This window comes from Nerophis ophidion, linkage group LG19 (assembly GCF_033978795.1).
Source record: "Nerophis ophidion isolate RoL-2023_Sa linkage group LG19, RoL_Noph_v1.0, whole genome shotgun sequence".
NCBI lineage: Eukaryota > Metazoa > Chordata > Actinopteri > Syngnathiformes > Syngnathidae > Nerophis > Nerophis ophidion.
Window position 1 is genome coordinate 11,785,300 of NC_084629.1, and position 15,899 is coordinate 11,801,198.

General features: G+C 41.2%; 1 protein-coding gene across 1 annotated transcript in view; it reads left to right on the plus strand.

Moving 5' to 3' along the window:
* The window catches only part of LOC133537964 (gap junction alpha-8 protein-like), a 135,117-nt gene extending 119,503 nt beyond the window's left edge, over positions 1-15,614 (plus strand). The window contains exon 3 of the mRNA XM_061879157.1: positions 12,780-15,614. Within this exon, the coding sequence (XP_061735141.1) occupies positions 12,795-14,051 (1,257 nt within the window). The 5' untranslated portion in view covers positions 12,780-12,794 and the 3' untranslated portion in view covers positions 14,052-15,614. The remainder of the gene's footprint in view (positions 1-12,779) is intronic.
* The last annotated feature ends 285 nt before the right edge of the window (positions 15,615-15,899 follow it).

Below are 15,899 nucleotides of genomic sequence, written 5' to 3' on the forward strand. Positions count from 1 at the left end.
AGGCCTTTAAGTGTCCAAATGTTATTTTGATTTGATTTTGAAGTAGCACAGTAAATGTGTGGGATCATACTTGGAGAGTAATAAAGTGCGGGCATTAAGAGGCAGACTTGGGTCGCACAAACCAATGACGTCCCACTGGGAAGTAAATGCTATTGGCTAATGACTGTCAATATGGGCGGGGCTTAACTAAATGGGTAAAAATGCTGAAACCTTCTCAAATACGAGTAATTGCAGTACTGTATAGAACTATAGACTAAACAGACATCAAGACAACTAAAATATATCATTTTGTATTCAGTACTAATTCAGTATTCAATATGAATCCATCCATCCATCCATTTTCTACCGCTTGTCCCTTTTGGGGTCGAAATCAGGAGTACACACACACTCTCATTCAGGCATCATAAACAAACATTTTCTCCTGGTGAGCTGTAACCATCTGACCAAGCGGCCAAACAGGAACGCTTCAGCAATGCTGGACATTCCTCACATTCCAACTAATATGATGATACACAGACACACGCACACACACACACACGCGTGTGGGAAAAGTGACACACACTTTTACAACCTAAATACTGTATACTTAGTGGGACGGACTAGAGACAATTTTATAAGCAATTATCGACTTCCGAAATTTAACCTGTCCAAGTTGCCGGGTAACTTCGTATTATCAGAAGTGGGACACTGCCCGTGTGTGCGATTAAACAAGTATTTTGAGCTGGGACTAAGTACAGTATGTACAGTATGTAGTTTAACACCTGACCTTCATTTCTCCTGTCTTGTTGTATTGAAATCACACATGCAGTAACTGAAATGCCTCAGTTTTCTAGGGTTCTGTATATAAATCAAATCAAATCCAATCAACTTTATTTATATAGCACGTTTAAAATTTACCACAGGGGCAGCCAAAGTGCTGTACAATAGGCAGGTTAAAAACGAGAACCAAGCAAACACAACACAACACAACACAAACAGAACATGATAAAAAAAATAAGAAACAAAATGTAAACTCCAAAAGTGGCCCAAGCAAAGAAAATCTTGGGTATCCCTTCATTAATAATTAATGGTGTACTCGTGACATATGTACAGTGGCACCTATGTTTTTGTTAATAAAAAGATCCAACAAAAAAATAATTCTTCAAAAACCGAAGCTACTTGTCTCACAAAAAAATAACGTAAATCCAGGTAATTTTCTCCAGACATTTAAAATATTAACACGAAATAAAATTCATGGAGAGTAATTATACTTTTACATGCAAGTAAAGCAGGGGTAACCAACCTTTTTGGAAGCAAGAGCTACTTCTTGGGTACTGATTAATGCGAAGGACTACCAGTTTGATACACACTTAAATAAATTGACAGAAATAGCCAATTTGCTCAATTTACCTTTAATAAATATCAATCAATCAATCAATGTTTACTTATATAGCCCTAAATCACTAGTGTCTCAAAGGGCTGCACAAACCACTACGACATCCTCGGTAGGCCCACATAAGGGCAAAGAAAACTCACACCCAGTGGGACATCGGTGACAATAATGACTATGAGAACCTTGGAGAGGAGGAAAGCAATGGATGTCGAGCGGGTCTAACATAATACTGTGAAAGTTCAATCCATAATGGATCCAACACAGTCGCGAGAGTCCAGTCCAAAGCGGATCCAACACAGCAGCGAGAGTCCCGTTCACAGCGGAGCCAGCAGGAGACCATCCCAAGCGGAGGCGGATCAGCAGCGCAGAGATGTCCCCAGCCGATACACAGGCAAGCAGTACATGGCCACCGGATCGGACCGGACCCCCTCCACAAGGGAGAGTGGGACATAGGAGAAAAAGAAAAGAAACGGCAGATCAACTGGTCTAAAAAGGGAGTCTATTTAAAGGCTAGAGTATACAAATGAGTTTTAAGGTGAGACTTAAATGCTTCTACTGTGGTGGCATCTCGAACTGTTACCGGGAGGGCATTCCAGAGTACTGGAGCCCAAAATGAAAAAGCTCTATAGCCCGCAGACTTTTTTTGGGCTTTGGGAATCACTAATAAGCCGGAGTCCTTTGAACGCAGATTTCTTGCCGGGACATATGGTACAATACAATCGGCAAGATAGGATGGAGCTAGACCGTGTAGTATTTTATACGTAAGTAGTAAAACCTTAAAGTCACATCTTAAGTGCACAGGAAGCCAGTGCAGGTGAGCCAGTACAGGCGTAATGTGATCAAACTTTCTTGTTCTTGTCAAAAGTCTAGCAGCCGCATTTTGTACCAACTGTAATCTTTTAATGCTAGACATGGGGAGACCCGAAAACAATACGTTACAGTAGTCGAGGCGAGACGTAACAAACGCATGGACAATGATCTCAGCGTCTTTAGTGGACAGAATGGAGCGAATTTTAGCGATATTACGGAGATGAAAGAAGGCCGTTTTAGTAACGCTTTTAATGTGTGCCTCAAAGGAGAGAGTTGGGTCGAAGATAATACCCAGATTCTTTACCGTGTCGCCTTGTTTAATTGTTTGCTTGTCAAATGTTAGAGTTGTATTATTAAATAGAGGTCGGTGTCTAGCAGGACCGATAATCAGCATTTCCGTTTTTTTGGCGTTGAGTTGCAAAAAGTTAGCGGACATCCATTGTTTAATTTCATTAAGACACGCCTCCAGCTGACTACAATCCGGCGTGTTGGTCAGCTTTAGGGGCATGTAGAGTTAGGTGTCATCAGCATAACAGTGAAAGCTAACACCGTATTTGCGTATGATGTCACCTATAAATCTATATATATATAAAAAATGGGTATTTCTGTCTGTCATTCCGTCGCACATTTTTTTTCCCTTTTACGGAAGGTTTTTTGTAGAGAATAAATGATGGAAAAAACACTTAGTTTAACAGTTTAATAGAGGAGAAAATGCGAAAAAAAATGAAAATTAAATTTTGAAACATAGTTTATCTTCAATTTCGACTCTATAAAATTCCAAATTCCACCGAAAAAAAATGAAGAGAAAAACTACCTAATTCGAATCTTTTTGAAAAAATTTAAAAAAGAATTTATGGAACATCATTAGTAATTTTTCCTGATTAAGATTAATTTTAGAATTTTGATGACATGTTTTAAATAGGTTAAAATCCAATCTACACTTTGTATAATATATAACAAATTGGACTAAGCTATATTTCTAACAAAGACAAAACATTATTTCTTCTAGATTTTCCAGAACAAAAATTTTAAAAGAAATTCAAAAGACTTTAAAATAACATTCAAATTTGATTATATGGATTTTCTAGATTTGCCAGAATAATCTTTTTGAATTTTAATCATAAGTTTGAAGAAATATTTCACAAATATTCTTTGTCGAAAAAACAGAAGCTAAAATGAAGAATTTAATTAAAATGTATTTATTATTCTTTACGATAAAAAAAAAAATACTTGAACATTGATTTAAATTGTCAGGAAAGAAGAGGAAGGAATTTAAAAGGTAAAAAGGTATATGTGTTTAAAAATCCTAAAATCATTTTTAAGGTTGTATTTTTTCTCTAAAATTTTCTTTCTGGAAGTTATAAGAAGCAAAGTAAAAAATTAAATGAATTTACTTAAACAAGTGAAGACCAAGTCTTTAAAATATTTTCTTGGATTTTCAAATTCTATTTGAGTTTTGTCTCTCTTAGAATTAAAAATGTCGTAGGTGCTGCTATTTGAGGTATTTTTAGAACAGGCCAGCGGACTACTCATCTGGTCCGTACGGGCTACCTGGTGCCCGCGGGCACCGCATTGGTGACCCCTGAAGTAAAGGCTAATTAGTCATCTGGTGGCCTAGGGCAATCCTGGTCCTTGGAGCCTTACTCATAAGAAAAACATGGTAATTTACCAGTTTGTGAGACACTTCGATGCCAGCTGCACATTTAAGTTGGCGAGACTAATTTAATTATGCTTTTACTATAGTTAGTAGAAAATTAAAGGGGAATTGCACTTTTGGGGGAATTTTGCCAAAAATGGATGGTGTTTTTTTTTTTTTAATGCATTGTAACTCGTCAATAAACATAAATAAAAGTCTGCTTACAGCAGAGCCAATGGGAGGTCCTCTATTTCACTCATAAAACACAATAAATAACAATAATAATAAATTCAAAAACCACCAACAATACTCCATTTACATTTTGTGACTTGAATGGTACCCAAATATTATCAATAATGTGTATTGTAAGCACTAACGCAGATAAACTATTAATAGCGGCACCGTGATCACAAGCTTGTGTACCAATGTTGACTTGATCGACTAATCAGATGCTTCCTTGTTTCCTTGCTGGTCAATCTTTATCCTAGATCATAAATCATGCATCTCACCCAAATAGTAAAAGAATGAAGACGTATTCCGATAAGTTGGTACACTTTGACAGCCAATTTAGACCAGGAAATGGCGAGAAAGAGACAGAAATACAATTGGTTCCACCCCCATTTTGTCTTCGCGAGGATTATGAGTCATTCTTCATCTAAATGGGAATATATGAACATCCTAGCAGTCGGCATCCTAATGACAGCAGACATTGTACAGAAAGTGATGTTTTATTATGTTGGTTGCCGCTCATGAAGTCGAGAGTGAGTAATAATCAGTGATGAAAAAAAAAGCAAACGTGATGCGTTTTTGAAATGACTGTGCAGCGTATGCTTCAAATGAGAAAAATATGTAAATATAAAAAATATATGTTAAACGTGTCCTTTACTACGTTAGATATATATATATATATATATATATATATATATATATATATATATATATATATATATATATATATATATATATATATATTTACATCATCTACATATATAAAACCCAATGGAGGTGTTTGTATGTTTTTTTTATAGGCAGAATAGAGCGGCTCTCATAGGCTCCTTTGTAAGCTGACTTTTGATCGCATTTATTTAATATTTAGAAGGCATAAAAAAAATACCTTGTCATGTCTTTCATAATGAAAAAAGTGCAGTTCCCCTTTAAGAACATCAAGCAACATTTAATAAAATATAAGCACATTTTTGGAGATCATTATTTTGTAAGCGCAGTTGACACATTATTGGAAGGCCCAAAATGAGTGTGACTGGTGGAAAAAAGAGAGCTCTTGATGGTGGCCGTGTTCGAATGAGATGAAATTGTTGACTCCAAAAAAAGTTCCTACCTGCCGAGCTTGCACTACATCCCACCAGTCCCTCAGTTAAAATAGTTTACTATTTCGAGCAATTTAGAAAGGTCATATTAGATTTTTTTTCTACTTTTAAAAAATCTTACCTGTGGACTACATAACATGTAACGGTGGTGCTTTGGTCCAATGATAAATGATAAATGGGTTGTACTTGTATAGCCCTTTTTTACCTTCAAGGTACTCAAAGCGCTTTGACACTACTTCCACATTTACCCATTCACACACACATTCACACACTGATGGAGGGAGCTGCCATGCAAGGCGCTAACCAGCACCCATCAGGAGCAAGGGTGAAGTGTCTTGCTCAGGACACAATGGACGTGACGAGGTTGGTACTAGGTGGGGATTGAACCAGGGACCCTCTGGTTGCGCACGGCCACTCTCCCACTGCGCCACGCCAAAATAGTGCATTGATTTTTATTTCGCAGACCATCTTCAAACCGCTTTCTAACTGTTTCTTCAAAATGGTTCGTTTTGTGGGTGGTCTTATTTACATGCCAAAGCCCTCCTTTTTAGTGCTTCCATATCGAGTTTACTGACAGATAAGTTAAAACTAAACGCTTCTTTTTATTAGAAATGGCAACGGCGGAGGATTTTAGCATGCATGTCCATGTACCAGCCAGTCTGCCCCACAACAAGAGGATAGAAAAATAGGAAACGTAACAACTGAATAAAAAAGTCAGACTCGCGCAAAGCTTTATGGGTAAACCTCGAGGCAAAATACATCACCAGTGTCTCAATTTCCAAACGGCTTGTTTGGAAAGAGGCAAAAGTGTTTTAATAGTATATCGGCCACGTCGCCATCGTTTGGATTAAAATTTTCGAGAGTTAAGGGGATCGCAAATACACAAGAAAAAAGTTGATTTTACAAAATAGGACCCCTTTAATACTCATATTTTAATTGAATATCATCACACTCCACTTGCATCCTGCACTGACAGAAGCTCTTTCTGTGTTGACATTCAGTGTCACTGAGAAAACTGTTGACACCTTGGGTAGTTTTGCTTTCTTTATGCCTTCCTCTTTATAACACACCTGTGCCAACAGGTGTGTTGTGATCCGTCCCCCGGAATCAAGTCTGCGCATGTGTAGTAACATGTAATAGCCCATTGCATAGGAAGGGAGAGGACGAAGAGCTGTCAAAAACAATCATGATTGATCAAGCCTGTTTTCGTATTTTGAAATGCGCAAGTTAAGACCAAAACATTTTTTGTTTTAAATAGACTAATACTTTATCAACTGTTATTTTATGACATGTTGGAAAGCTGAGGGCCATATGATTACAGAAACACTACCAATATTTGAAAACCAAAACAAATGTTTGGCTAAAATTTTAGTTGAAAACTAAGTTATACAAAAGGTGGGGTGTTTAAAAAAGTAATCTTTCACAAGGTATAAACAATTGCGATGTATTCCAATAATTGTTTACAAGGTTAAAATAAAAGATTTTCTGTTCAAGATTTTTTTTTAATGCTGCCGATTCCAATACCAATTATCTATGAGTAAGATCGGCTGATACCAATACCGATACCGATCACATGTATTAGTTGTACATTTTTAAAGTACCAGGAGAATGAAAAAATAAATTGACTTTACATGCTTAATTTTGTTTCACTGTATTTATTGAACCAAATCCAATTGTATTTACAATCCGCAAAGTTTGTGAAACATCACAAAATGCCATAATTTCATACTGCCATTTTTAATATTTCGCTCTGGATATCTTCGCAATTTCCATAGATTCAAGGTCAGATGACATGATATTGGAAACGCTTCTGCACTCTGACCATATCAGCATATCTGTCATACTAGAAATACGCAAACATTGGAAAGAGATGTTCTGTCTATCGTTCACAATCCTTTTGTAAGAAGAGAACAAATATGATGAGCTTTTTTATGCAATCAAAATGTTAAAGTTAAAGTACCAATGATTGTCACAAACACACTAGGTGTGGTGAAATGTGTCCTCTGCATTTGACCCATCCCTTTGATCACCCCCTGGGAAGCGAGGGGAGCAGTGGGCAGCAGCGGTGCCACGCCCGGGAATCATTTATGGCGATTTAACCCCCAATTCCAACCCTCGATGCTGAGTGCCAAGCAGGGAGGATAGGGTCCCATTTTTTCATAGTCTTTGGTATGACTCGGCCGGAGTTTGAACTCCCAACCTACCGATCTCAGGGTGTACACTCTAACCGAGGGTTAGGGAACCTATGGCTCGCGAGCCAGATGTGGCTCTTTTGATGACTGCATCTGGCTCTCGGATAAATCTTAGCTGACATTGCTTAATATGATAAGTAATGAATGATTCCACTTGTAATCACAGTGTTAAAAATAATGTTCAAAATATAAAACATTCTCATGCATTTTTAATTCATCCAGCTGTTTTCTACCGCACCCGTTCAAGAATTTGCGTTAATGGTAAGAAGTTATTTATTTATTCTTGGTTAGTGTGGGGCTTGCCTTCATGGGGTTCGTCAGACCACCAAAGACCAACATGAGAGCCTGTTTCAGGGTTACAATATTGTTTTATTTTTCAATAAGTCTCTCAGTTGCTTTCAATCAATCAATCAATCAATGTTTATTTATATAGCCCCAAATCACAAATGTCTCAAAGGACTGCACAAATCATTACGACTACAACATCCTCGGAAGAACCCACAAAAGGGCAAGGAAAACTCACACCCAGTGGGCAGGGAGAATTCCCATCCAGTGGGACGCCAGTGACAATGCTGACTATGAGAAACCTTGGAGAGGACCTCAGATGTGGGCAACCCCCCCCCTCTAGGGGACCGAAAGCAATGGATGTCGAGCGGGTTTAACATGATACTGTGAAAGTTCAATCCATAGTGGCTCCAACACAGCCGCGAGAGTTCAGTTCAAAGCGGATCCAAGACAGCAGCGAGAGTCCCGTCCACAGGCGACCATCTCAAGCGGAGTCGGATCAGCAGCGTAGAGATGTCCCCAATCGATACAGGCGAGCGGTCCATCCTGGGTCTCGACTCTGGACAGCCAGTACTTCATCCATGGTTATCGGACCAGCAATTGTATTTTTCTCTTTCGTTTTCGCTCGCGCTCTGGCTCCAGCCCCAACCCCGTCTCTCCTCCTGGCTGCTGCTTATAACAGAGCGACAGGTGATTAGATAACAAGGCCCAGGTGGGCCATCTACGAACCTGTCGCTGATTTCGAGGCCGGTCCTGGCACACCCCAGTTCGCTGCAGGCCAGCAAGCCACGCCCCCTCCACAGTTAGCTCGAGAATAACAATGTTATTACAAAGAATAAGAGACCTATTATACTCTAGAAATGTTGGTCTTACTTAAAAACGCACGTGTTTAGTTTTGTTCGGTGTAAAAAAAAATATTATATGGCTCTTACGGAAATACATTTTAAAATATTTGGCTTTTTGGGTCTTTCAGCCAAAAAGGTTCCCAACCCCTGCTCTAACCACTGGGCCACTGAGTAGGTTGTAAATCGTAAATAAATAGGTAACAATTGAGTCAACAAATCGAGGGTCCTCTATTGTGCCCATAAGACCCTCTACAAAACATTCAGAAACTGCCAACAATATTCCATTTACATGTCGTGACCTGAAAATTTACCAAATATGAACGATATTGTTATTACAAGCGCCAACGCAGACGGACTATTATATCAGCACATTGATAGCAGTATGATAATGCTATCTCCATCCATCCATCCATTTTCTACCGCTTGTTCCCTTTGGAGCGGCGCTGGTGCCTATCTCAGCTACAATCGGGCGGAAGGCGGTGTACACCCTGGACAAGTCGCCAGCTCATCGCTGATAATGCTATCCTACGCTGCTATTGTAGACACACCGAGCCGACGGCTGCTTCTGCTTTGTCTCAAACTTGGTAAAAGTAAATCATAGATTATAATTCATGCATCTCTCACCTGGTAGTAGACACTTGTGGGCATGGACCGAGAGGTTGGTCGACTGAGACGGCGGAAAATTCGCAAGTGGCGGCAACATTTTTCAAACCCTTCTTGAGGATTGTTATTGATTTTTCAATCAAACAGGATTATATATGGTCGGCATCTCGGCAAGTACTGTAAGTGTTTGTTTTATCATGGTTAGTTTGTATGTGTAGCACGTAATGATGCTGCTATAGTGTCACAATAAAACTATGTCCGTTTAGCACCTGGCTTCTAAAACTTATTACTCACTCTCCTTATGTTCGGGCTCAAAAATATAAGGTTTATAATATATAATAATATTCCTCAAAGTCATCTTTGTTGACGCTCATAAAGTCTATAGCATTGTTGTTGATTAGGGAAGGGATCTCTGGTTCCTAACTCTGTCACAGATCACGTGACTGGCTCGCTCATTTACATTCAAATTTGCTCGAAAATCTCTGTGACATTGTACCCTTTATGATCATATCAATCAATCAATCAATGTTTACTTATAGAGCCCTAAATCACTAGTGTCTCAAAGGGCTGCACAAACCACCACGACATCCTCGGTAGGCCCACATAAGGGCAAGGAAAACTCACACCCAGTGGGACATCGGTGACAATAATGACCCAGTGGGACGTCAGTGACAATGATGACTATGAGAACCTTAGAGAGGAGGAAAGCAATGGATGTCGAGCGGGTCTAACATGATACTGTGAAAGTTCAATCCACAATGGATACAACACAGTCGCGAGAGTCCAGTCCAAAGAGGATCCAAGACACAGCAGCGAGAGTCCCGTTCACAGCGGAGCCAGCAGGAAACCATCCCAAGCGTAGGCGGACCAGCAGCGCAGAGATGTCCCCAGCCGATACACAGGCGAGCAGTACATGGCCACCGGATCGGACCGGACCCCCTCCACACGGGAGAGTGGGACATAGAAGAAAAAGAAAAGAAACGGCAGATCAACTGGTCTAAAAAGGGAGTCTATTTAAAGGCTAGAGTATACAAATGAGTTTTAAGGTGAGACTTAAATGCTTCTACTGAGGTGGCATCGCGAACTGTTACCGGGAGGGTATTCCAGAGTACTGGAGCCCGAACGGAAAATGCTCTATAGCCCGCAGACTTTTTTTGGGCTTTGGGAATCACTAATAAGTCCTTTGAACGCAGATTTCTTGCCGTGACATATGGTACAATACAATCGGCAAGATAAGATGGAGCTAGACCGTGTAGTATTTTATACGTAAGTAGTAAAACCTTAAAGTCACATCTTAAGTGCACAGGAAGCCAGTGCAGGTGAGCCAGTACAGGCGTAATGTGATCAAACTTTCTTGTTCTTGTCAAAAGTCTAGCAGCCGCATTTTGTACCAACTGTAATCTTTTAATGCTAGACATGGGGAGACCCGAAAACTTTGGAAGTCTTAGTGTCATAAATCAGACGTATGATAATAGCTTCAATATAGAGGCAACTTGTTTTTCCATTGTACTAGTTTATAAATGTATTTATGGTGAGTGCTGTTGACATTTTCATTATCAACAGGAATTTTAAACTGCTTACTTAGTCTATTTTATCCATTTTCCACCGCTTGTCCTTTTTTGGGGCTGCGGGGGTTGCTGGAGCTTATCTCAGCTACAATCGGGCGGAAGGCACTATTCTTTACTTATAATTGTTCGATCGAAACAAAGTCAGTATAGTACACAATAACCAAACAGAAGTAAAAAAATTACTATCTGCAACTTGTTTACATGAATTTTGTCCTAAATGTCCTCCTGTCTCCAAGAAATTGTTTCCCCGAGTTTTTAAACATTAACAAAAACTGCTCGCCTGTGTATCGGCTGGGGACATCTCTGCGCTGCTGATCCGCCTCCGCTTGGGAGGGTTTCCTGCTGGCTCCGCTGTGAACGGGACTCTCGCTGCTGTGTCTTGGATCCTCTTTGGACTGGACTCTCGCGACTGTGTTGTATCCATTGTGGATTGAACTTTCACAGTATCATGTTAGACCCGCTCGACATCCATTGCTTTCCTCCTCTCTAAGGTTCTCATAGTCATCATTGTCACTGACGTCCCACTGGGTCATTATTGTCACCAATGTCCCACTGAGTGTGAGTTTTCCTTGCCCTTATGTGGGCCTACCGAGGATGTCGTGGTGGTTTGTGCAGCCCTTTGAGACACTAGTGATTTAGGGCTATATAAGTAAACATTGATTGATTGATTGATTGAAAAACAATAAAAACAAAGGATTTTGAGAAAATTTAAATATCGATTTGATTACTCCTGCATTGATATGCGCAATGTTTTTTCAAGCTCGGTTAGCAAAGGTCCTGGCTTTTGCTCATTGTGTAAAATGATTAGCCTCATCCTCCAGTGATTATGTTACATAAGATACTAAGAAATGCAGTTTATTTGCCGTAATGGAGGTGATTATTATCACTCTAGAGGAGCGATTCTATATTGTTTATGGAGATGCATGATTAGCTGCTTGTCACTTATCAGCCAGATTGAATTGGTGTTTGAGACCGGCATTCCAAAGCATTAATCGACTGGCCGATCACATTTTTTTTCACTTTTTCACAAAACTTGTCAGACACTGATCGTAGGCCGATGGATCTGCACATTTCTAGTTCAAATAGTTAATAGTTCAAATAGTTTCATAGTATTTCAAATACTAGAAATGTGATTGAAGATCTACTTCATATATTTCTACATATATCCATTGTGCACTTATAACAGGAGCTAGTCCACTCGCCGTCATCCCTATGACTCTTGTAACTTTTGGAACGGCAGCACAGCCGTAGGCTTGGCGGCTCCATCCGCTGCATTTCAACATGCTCGACGTGCGAGGAAGTTAGTCCGGACTGTGGTGGACCCAGTGCCCCAGCATCCATGCTGCTGTGGAAGCCTGAGGCCTACTCCCCATACATCCCCGCTCCAGCTCTGTTGTTGATCCTATTGTCTTCTCTGCGTCACCACACGTCGCCCCGGCAAATAAAGGCCGTCTGGCTCCAAGCTTAAACATCGCAGCAAACTCAAAACCAACCATCAGAGCCGATTCATTCACATCTGCTCAGTGGGGCGACAAGGACAGGGCTTTAGGTGGGAAAGAGGGCAGAAAAAAGTTCACTTTTCCCTGCCGGGTGCCAAGAGAACGGGACGGGACTCAACTTCGAGGGAGCCGCAGCTGTGGCAAGTTGCCCATTTTGTTACTTTTAAGTGAGCATATGGAAGATTGGATTGCTGTTTTTTTTCTCGCTTTTAGCTCCTGTTGTTATGGTTTGTTTTACCAAAACGGCTGAGGACATGCATTTGGCTGTTTGCTAGTCATGTTTATGGCGTTAATGGCGTTTCCCGAGACAGCCAACGCTGCGGTTGATACCAGCTAAATTTATACTGTACATATATTCTGTCAAGAACGTGACTAGAACCTTCAAACTCTATTTACCATAGTTTAGAATGAGTATATTACTAAAAGAACAGAGTGTAGTGAACTAGTATTAAATCGACAGCGCTATCATCAGTCCGTACAAATTTTCAAATTTCAGTCGCGTTATATCTGTCAAGTTTTTCGCATTTTCTTACATTTGACAACTCCATGTGTCACCCCCCTCCCCTTGTCCGGTCTGCCTACCCCACCCTCCCTGGCCTTCTGCACCCTCCGCGTCCCTCCCTACCCCACCCTTCATTCTGCAGTGCTACGGACCGATCATGGGTGACTGGAGTTTTCTGGGAAACATTTTAGAGGAAGTCAACGAGCACTCCACAGTGATCGGCAGGGTGTGGCTCACGGTGCTCTTCATCTTCCGCATCCTCATCCTGGGCACGGCGGCGGAGTTCGTGTGGGGCGACGAGCAGTCCGACTATGTGTGCAACACGCAGCAACCCGGTTGTGAGAACGTGTGCTACGACGAGGCCTTTCCAATATCACATATCCGCCTCTGGGTGCTGCAGATCATTTTTGTGTCCACGCCGTCTCTGGTGTACGTGGGCCATGCCGTGCACCACGTGCACATGGAGGAGAAGCGCAAGGAGCGTGAGGAAGCCGAACTTAGTCGGCAACAGGAGCTGAGCGAGGAGAGACTGCCGCTGGCACCCGATCAGGGAAGCGTCCGCACCACTAAAGAGACCAGCACCAAAGGAAGCAAAAAGTTCCGACTGGAGGGCACCTTGCTGAGGACCTACATCTGTCATATCGTTTTCAAGACACTCTTTGAGGTGGGCTTTGTGGTGGGCCAGTACTTCCTGTACGGCTTCCGCATCCTGCCGCTTTACAAATGCAGCCGCTGGCCCTGCCCTAACACCGTGGACTGCTTTGTGTCTCGTCCAACAGAGAAAACTGTCTTCATCATCTTCATGTTGGCTGTAGCTTGCGTCTCGCTCTTTCTCAACTTTGTGGAGATCAGCCACCTGGGTCTCAAGAAGATCCGCTTTGTTTTCCGCAAACCGTCCCCCGCTCCGGCACAGGGCGAGGGGTCGGCCCCCTTGACGCTTGGGAAGAGCCTCCCCCCCTTGGCTGTGTCTTCGCTGCAGAGGGCCAAAGGTTACAGGCGATTGGACGAGGAGAAAGTTCCCCCCATAACGCATCTCTACCCGCTGGCAGAAGTGGGCATGGAGGCCGGAAGGGGCGCGCCGCCATTCCATGGGCTGGAGGAGAAGGCGGAGGAGGAGGAAGAGCTGCCCATGGGGGACATTCCCAAAGCCTACGACGAGAGTTTGCCCTCCTATGCCCAGACCACAGAGACCGGAGGGGTGACATTGCATCAGGTGGATGGGGCAGAGGAGGCGCAGCCGACGGGGGTGGAAGGTGGAGAGTGGCAGGGTGCCGACACAGAGGTCCAGGGAGTGGTCACTAGGGAGGGGGAAAACACGGCCCAGGCGGGGAGGAAGGCATCGATAGAGGACAGCAGACCTCTGAGCCGGCTGAGCCAAGTTAGTAAGGCCAGGTCGGACGACCTCACCGTATGAACCTGTGAGAGCCACCCCATGCATGTACCACTGTACCACACCAACACATCTGCAGAAGAGCACACACACTTACTCACATTCTAGAAAACCAACAGAGCCGGTTTGGGCCTTAATTAAAATTATTGGCGATTGATAATAGGGAATGCCATTCCAGAACTAAGGTGTCCTGTCCTTCAAATTTAAAGTAGTCTCAAAAAGGTTAATTCATTGAAATAATAACAATTCAAAATACTTCTTAAAAAATATTTTTGGACTAGCGAGTGTCTGTGAAATATTAAAAAAAAAGTGTGTTTTTGGTATTCAAATGAAAGGTGGACATGCTTTTACTTGACATAAAAAAAAACAATGTTCCGTTTTTAAGTAACATCTTTTTTTATCGAAAGGTTTTAATCACATATGATGGAGGGTTAGACATTTTTACACAGTTTTAAAGTTTTAAGGAGAGAGTTCTAGTATAATTGTGTGTCTTTGCTGTAGTTCATTCCCATTTCATTCAATCACTGCCATAATGCAAACAAACCAGTGCCTACTTAGACATTTTTATACGCAGCTTTTGGACTTTAAAAAGTAAAGTCACATTTTCGGTTGTTTTTTTGCACATGGAGATGTTCACACTGTGCAAGGCTTTTTAAAACCGTGCATCTATCAGGGTGCAATCATCTCATGTTTATATTTATAAAGTAGTGAGGAAATGACCACATGTCTGAATGTCTTTTTCAATGTCTCTTGTCATAGACTGCGATGCCATTCGGAAGAGAGTGTGTATATACATAGGACACATTTTGCCCTATTAGAGGATGAAGTATAGAGCCACCGCAGGCCAAATCCACTCTCTTTTTGCTCTGTACAAACAGGCATCCGGGTGATAAAGATCTTGCCCCGTCAGCACAAAGTATTGTTGGGAGGCGGGACAATAAAAGAAAACGGTGGCCATCAATGAAAACAAGCATCCTTAACCTGGCTTGTGGGGAGAAGAACAGAGAGGAAAATACTTAACAATTTCCCCGAGCAAGTGTACATAGCCCCAATGTAATTGTCTCATAATGTACATAATTGGCAACTTCTATGTTTAATGTCACAATGTCAGAACATGTCTAAATGGTGCCATTATTCATACGCATTATTCCTTTACACCATATTTTTGTGCCTTTATATGAAAATATATTTAAACATATACATGATCAACCTCTTAGGATCTTGGAATTTCACTTGCAAACCCCCAAAGATTCATTCAAGCAGGAGCTACAAACACATTACACCTCTTGCAGGGCAGCTTTGATATCCCTTTTTTCTAATTCTACTCTTGTAGCCCATAATAATCCAAAGAACAAAATGAGTGATCCCATCTTGTTACAAGGTACTTGTTTACACTATAAAAGTGACATGTGACTGCTAATGTATGTGTTGACTGTTGCATTACTTGTTATGTTTGAAGGAACACATGATCTATCTTTGAAAGAAAAAAAGAGCGAGAGGAAAAAAAAAACATTTTTACTAACTTGTAGTCTTCACTGGTGATAGTTGTGTAGTATCTTCTTTTTAAACGCAATGATAATAAAACAATCACACGTGGTCATTATGTGTTGCCTTTCTATGCACATACAAACACTGCATATCATTCAACATTTATATGTGCTTAAGGGATGTGTCTGATACTGACAACATATACAAAAACAAGGAGGGAATTCAAATTGTGAATTAAAATGTGAGGCAAGCACCAGCAGAGGTCACTGTAAGTCCACTTTCCCTGAAGCCCATTTCAGAGTCCACTGAAAACATATACTTATAGGTGCTTTTTCATATATACATTAAAGTTAAAGTTCCACTGATAGTCACACACACACTAGG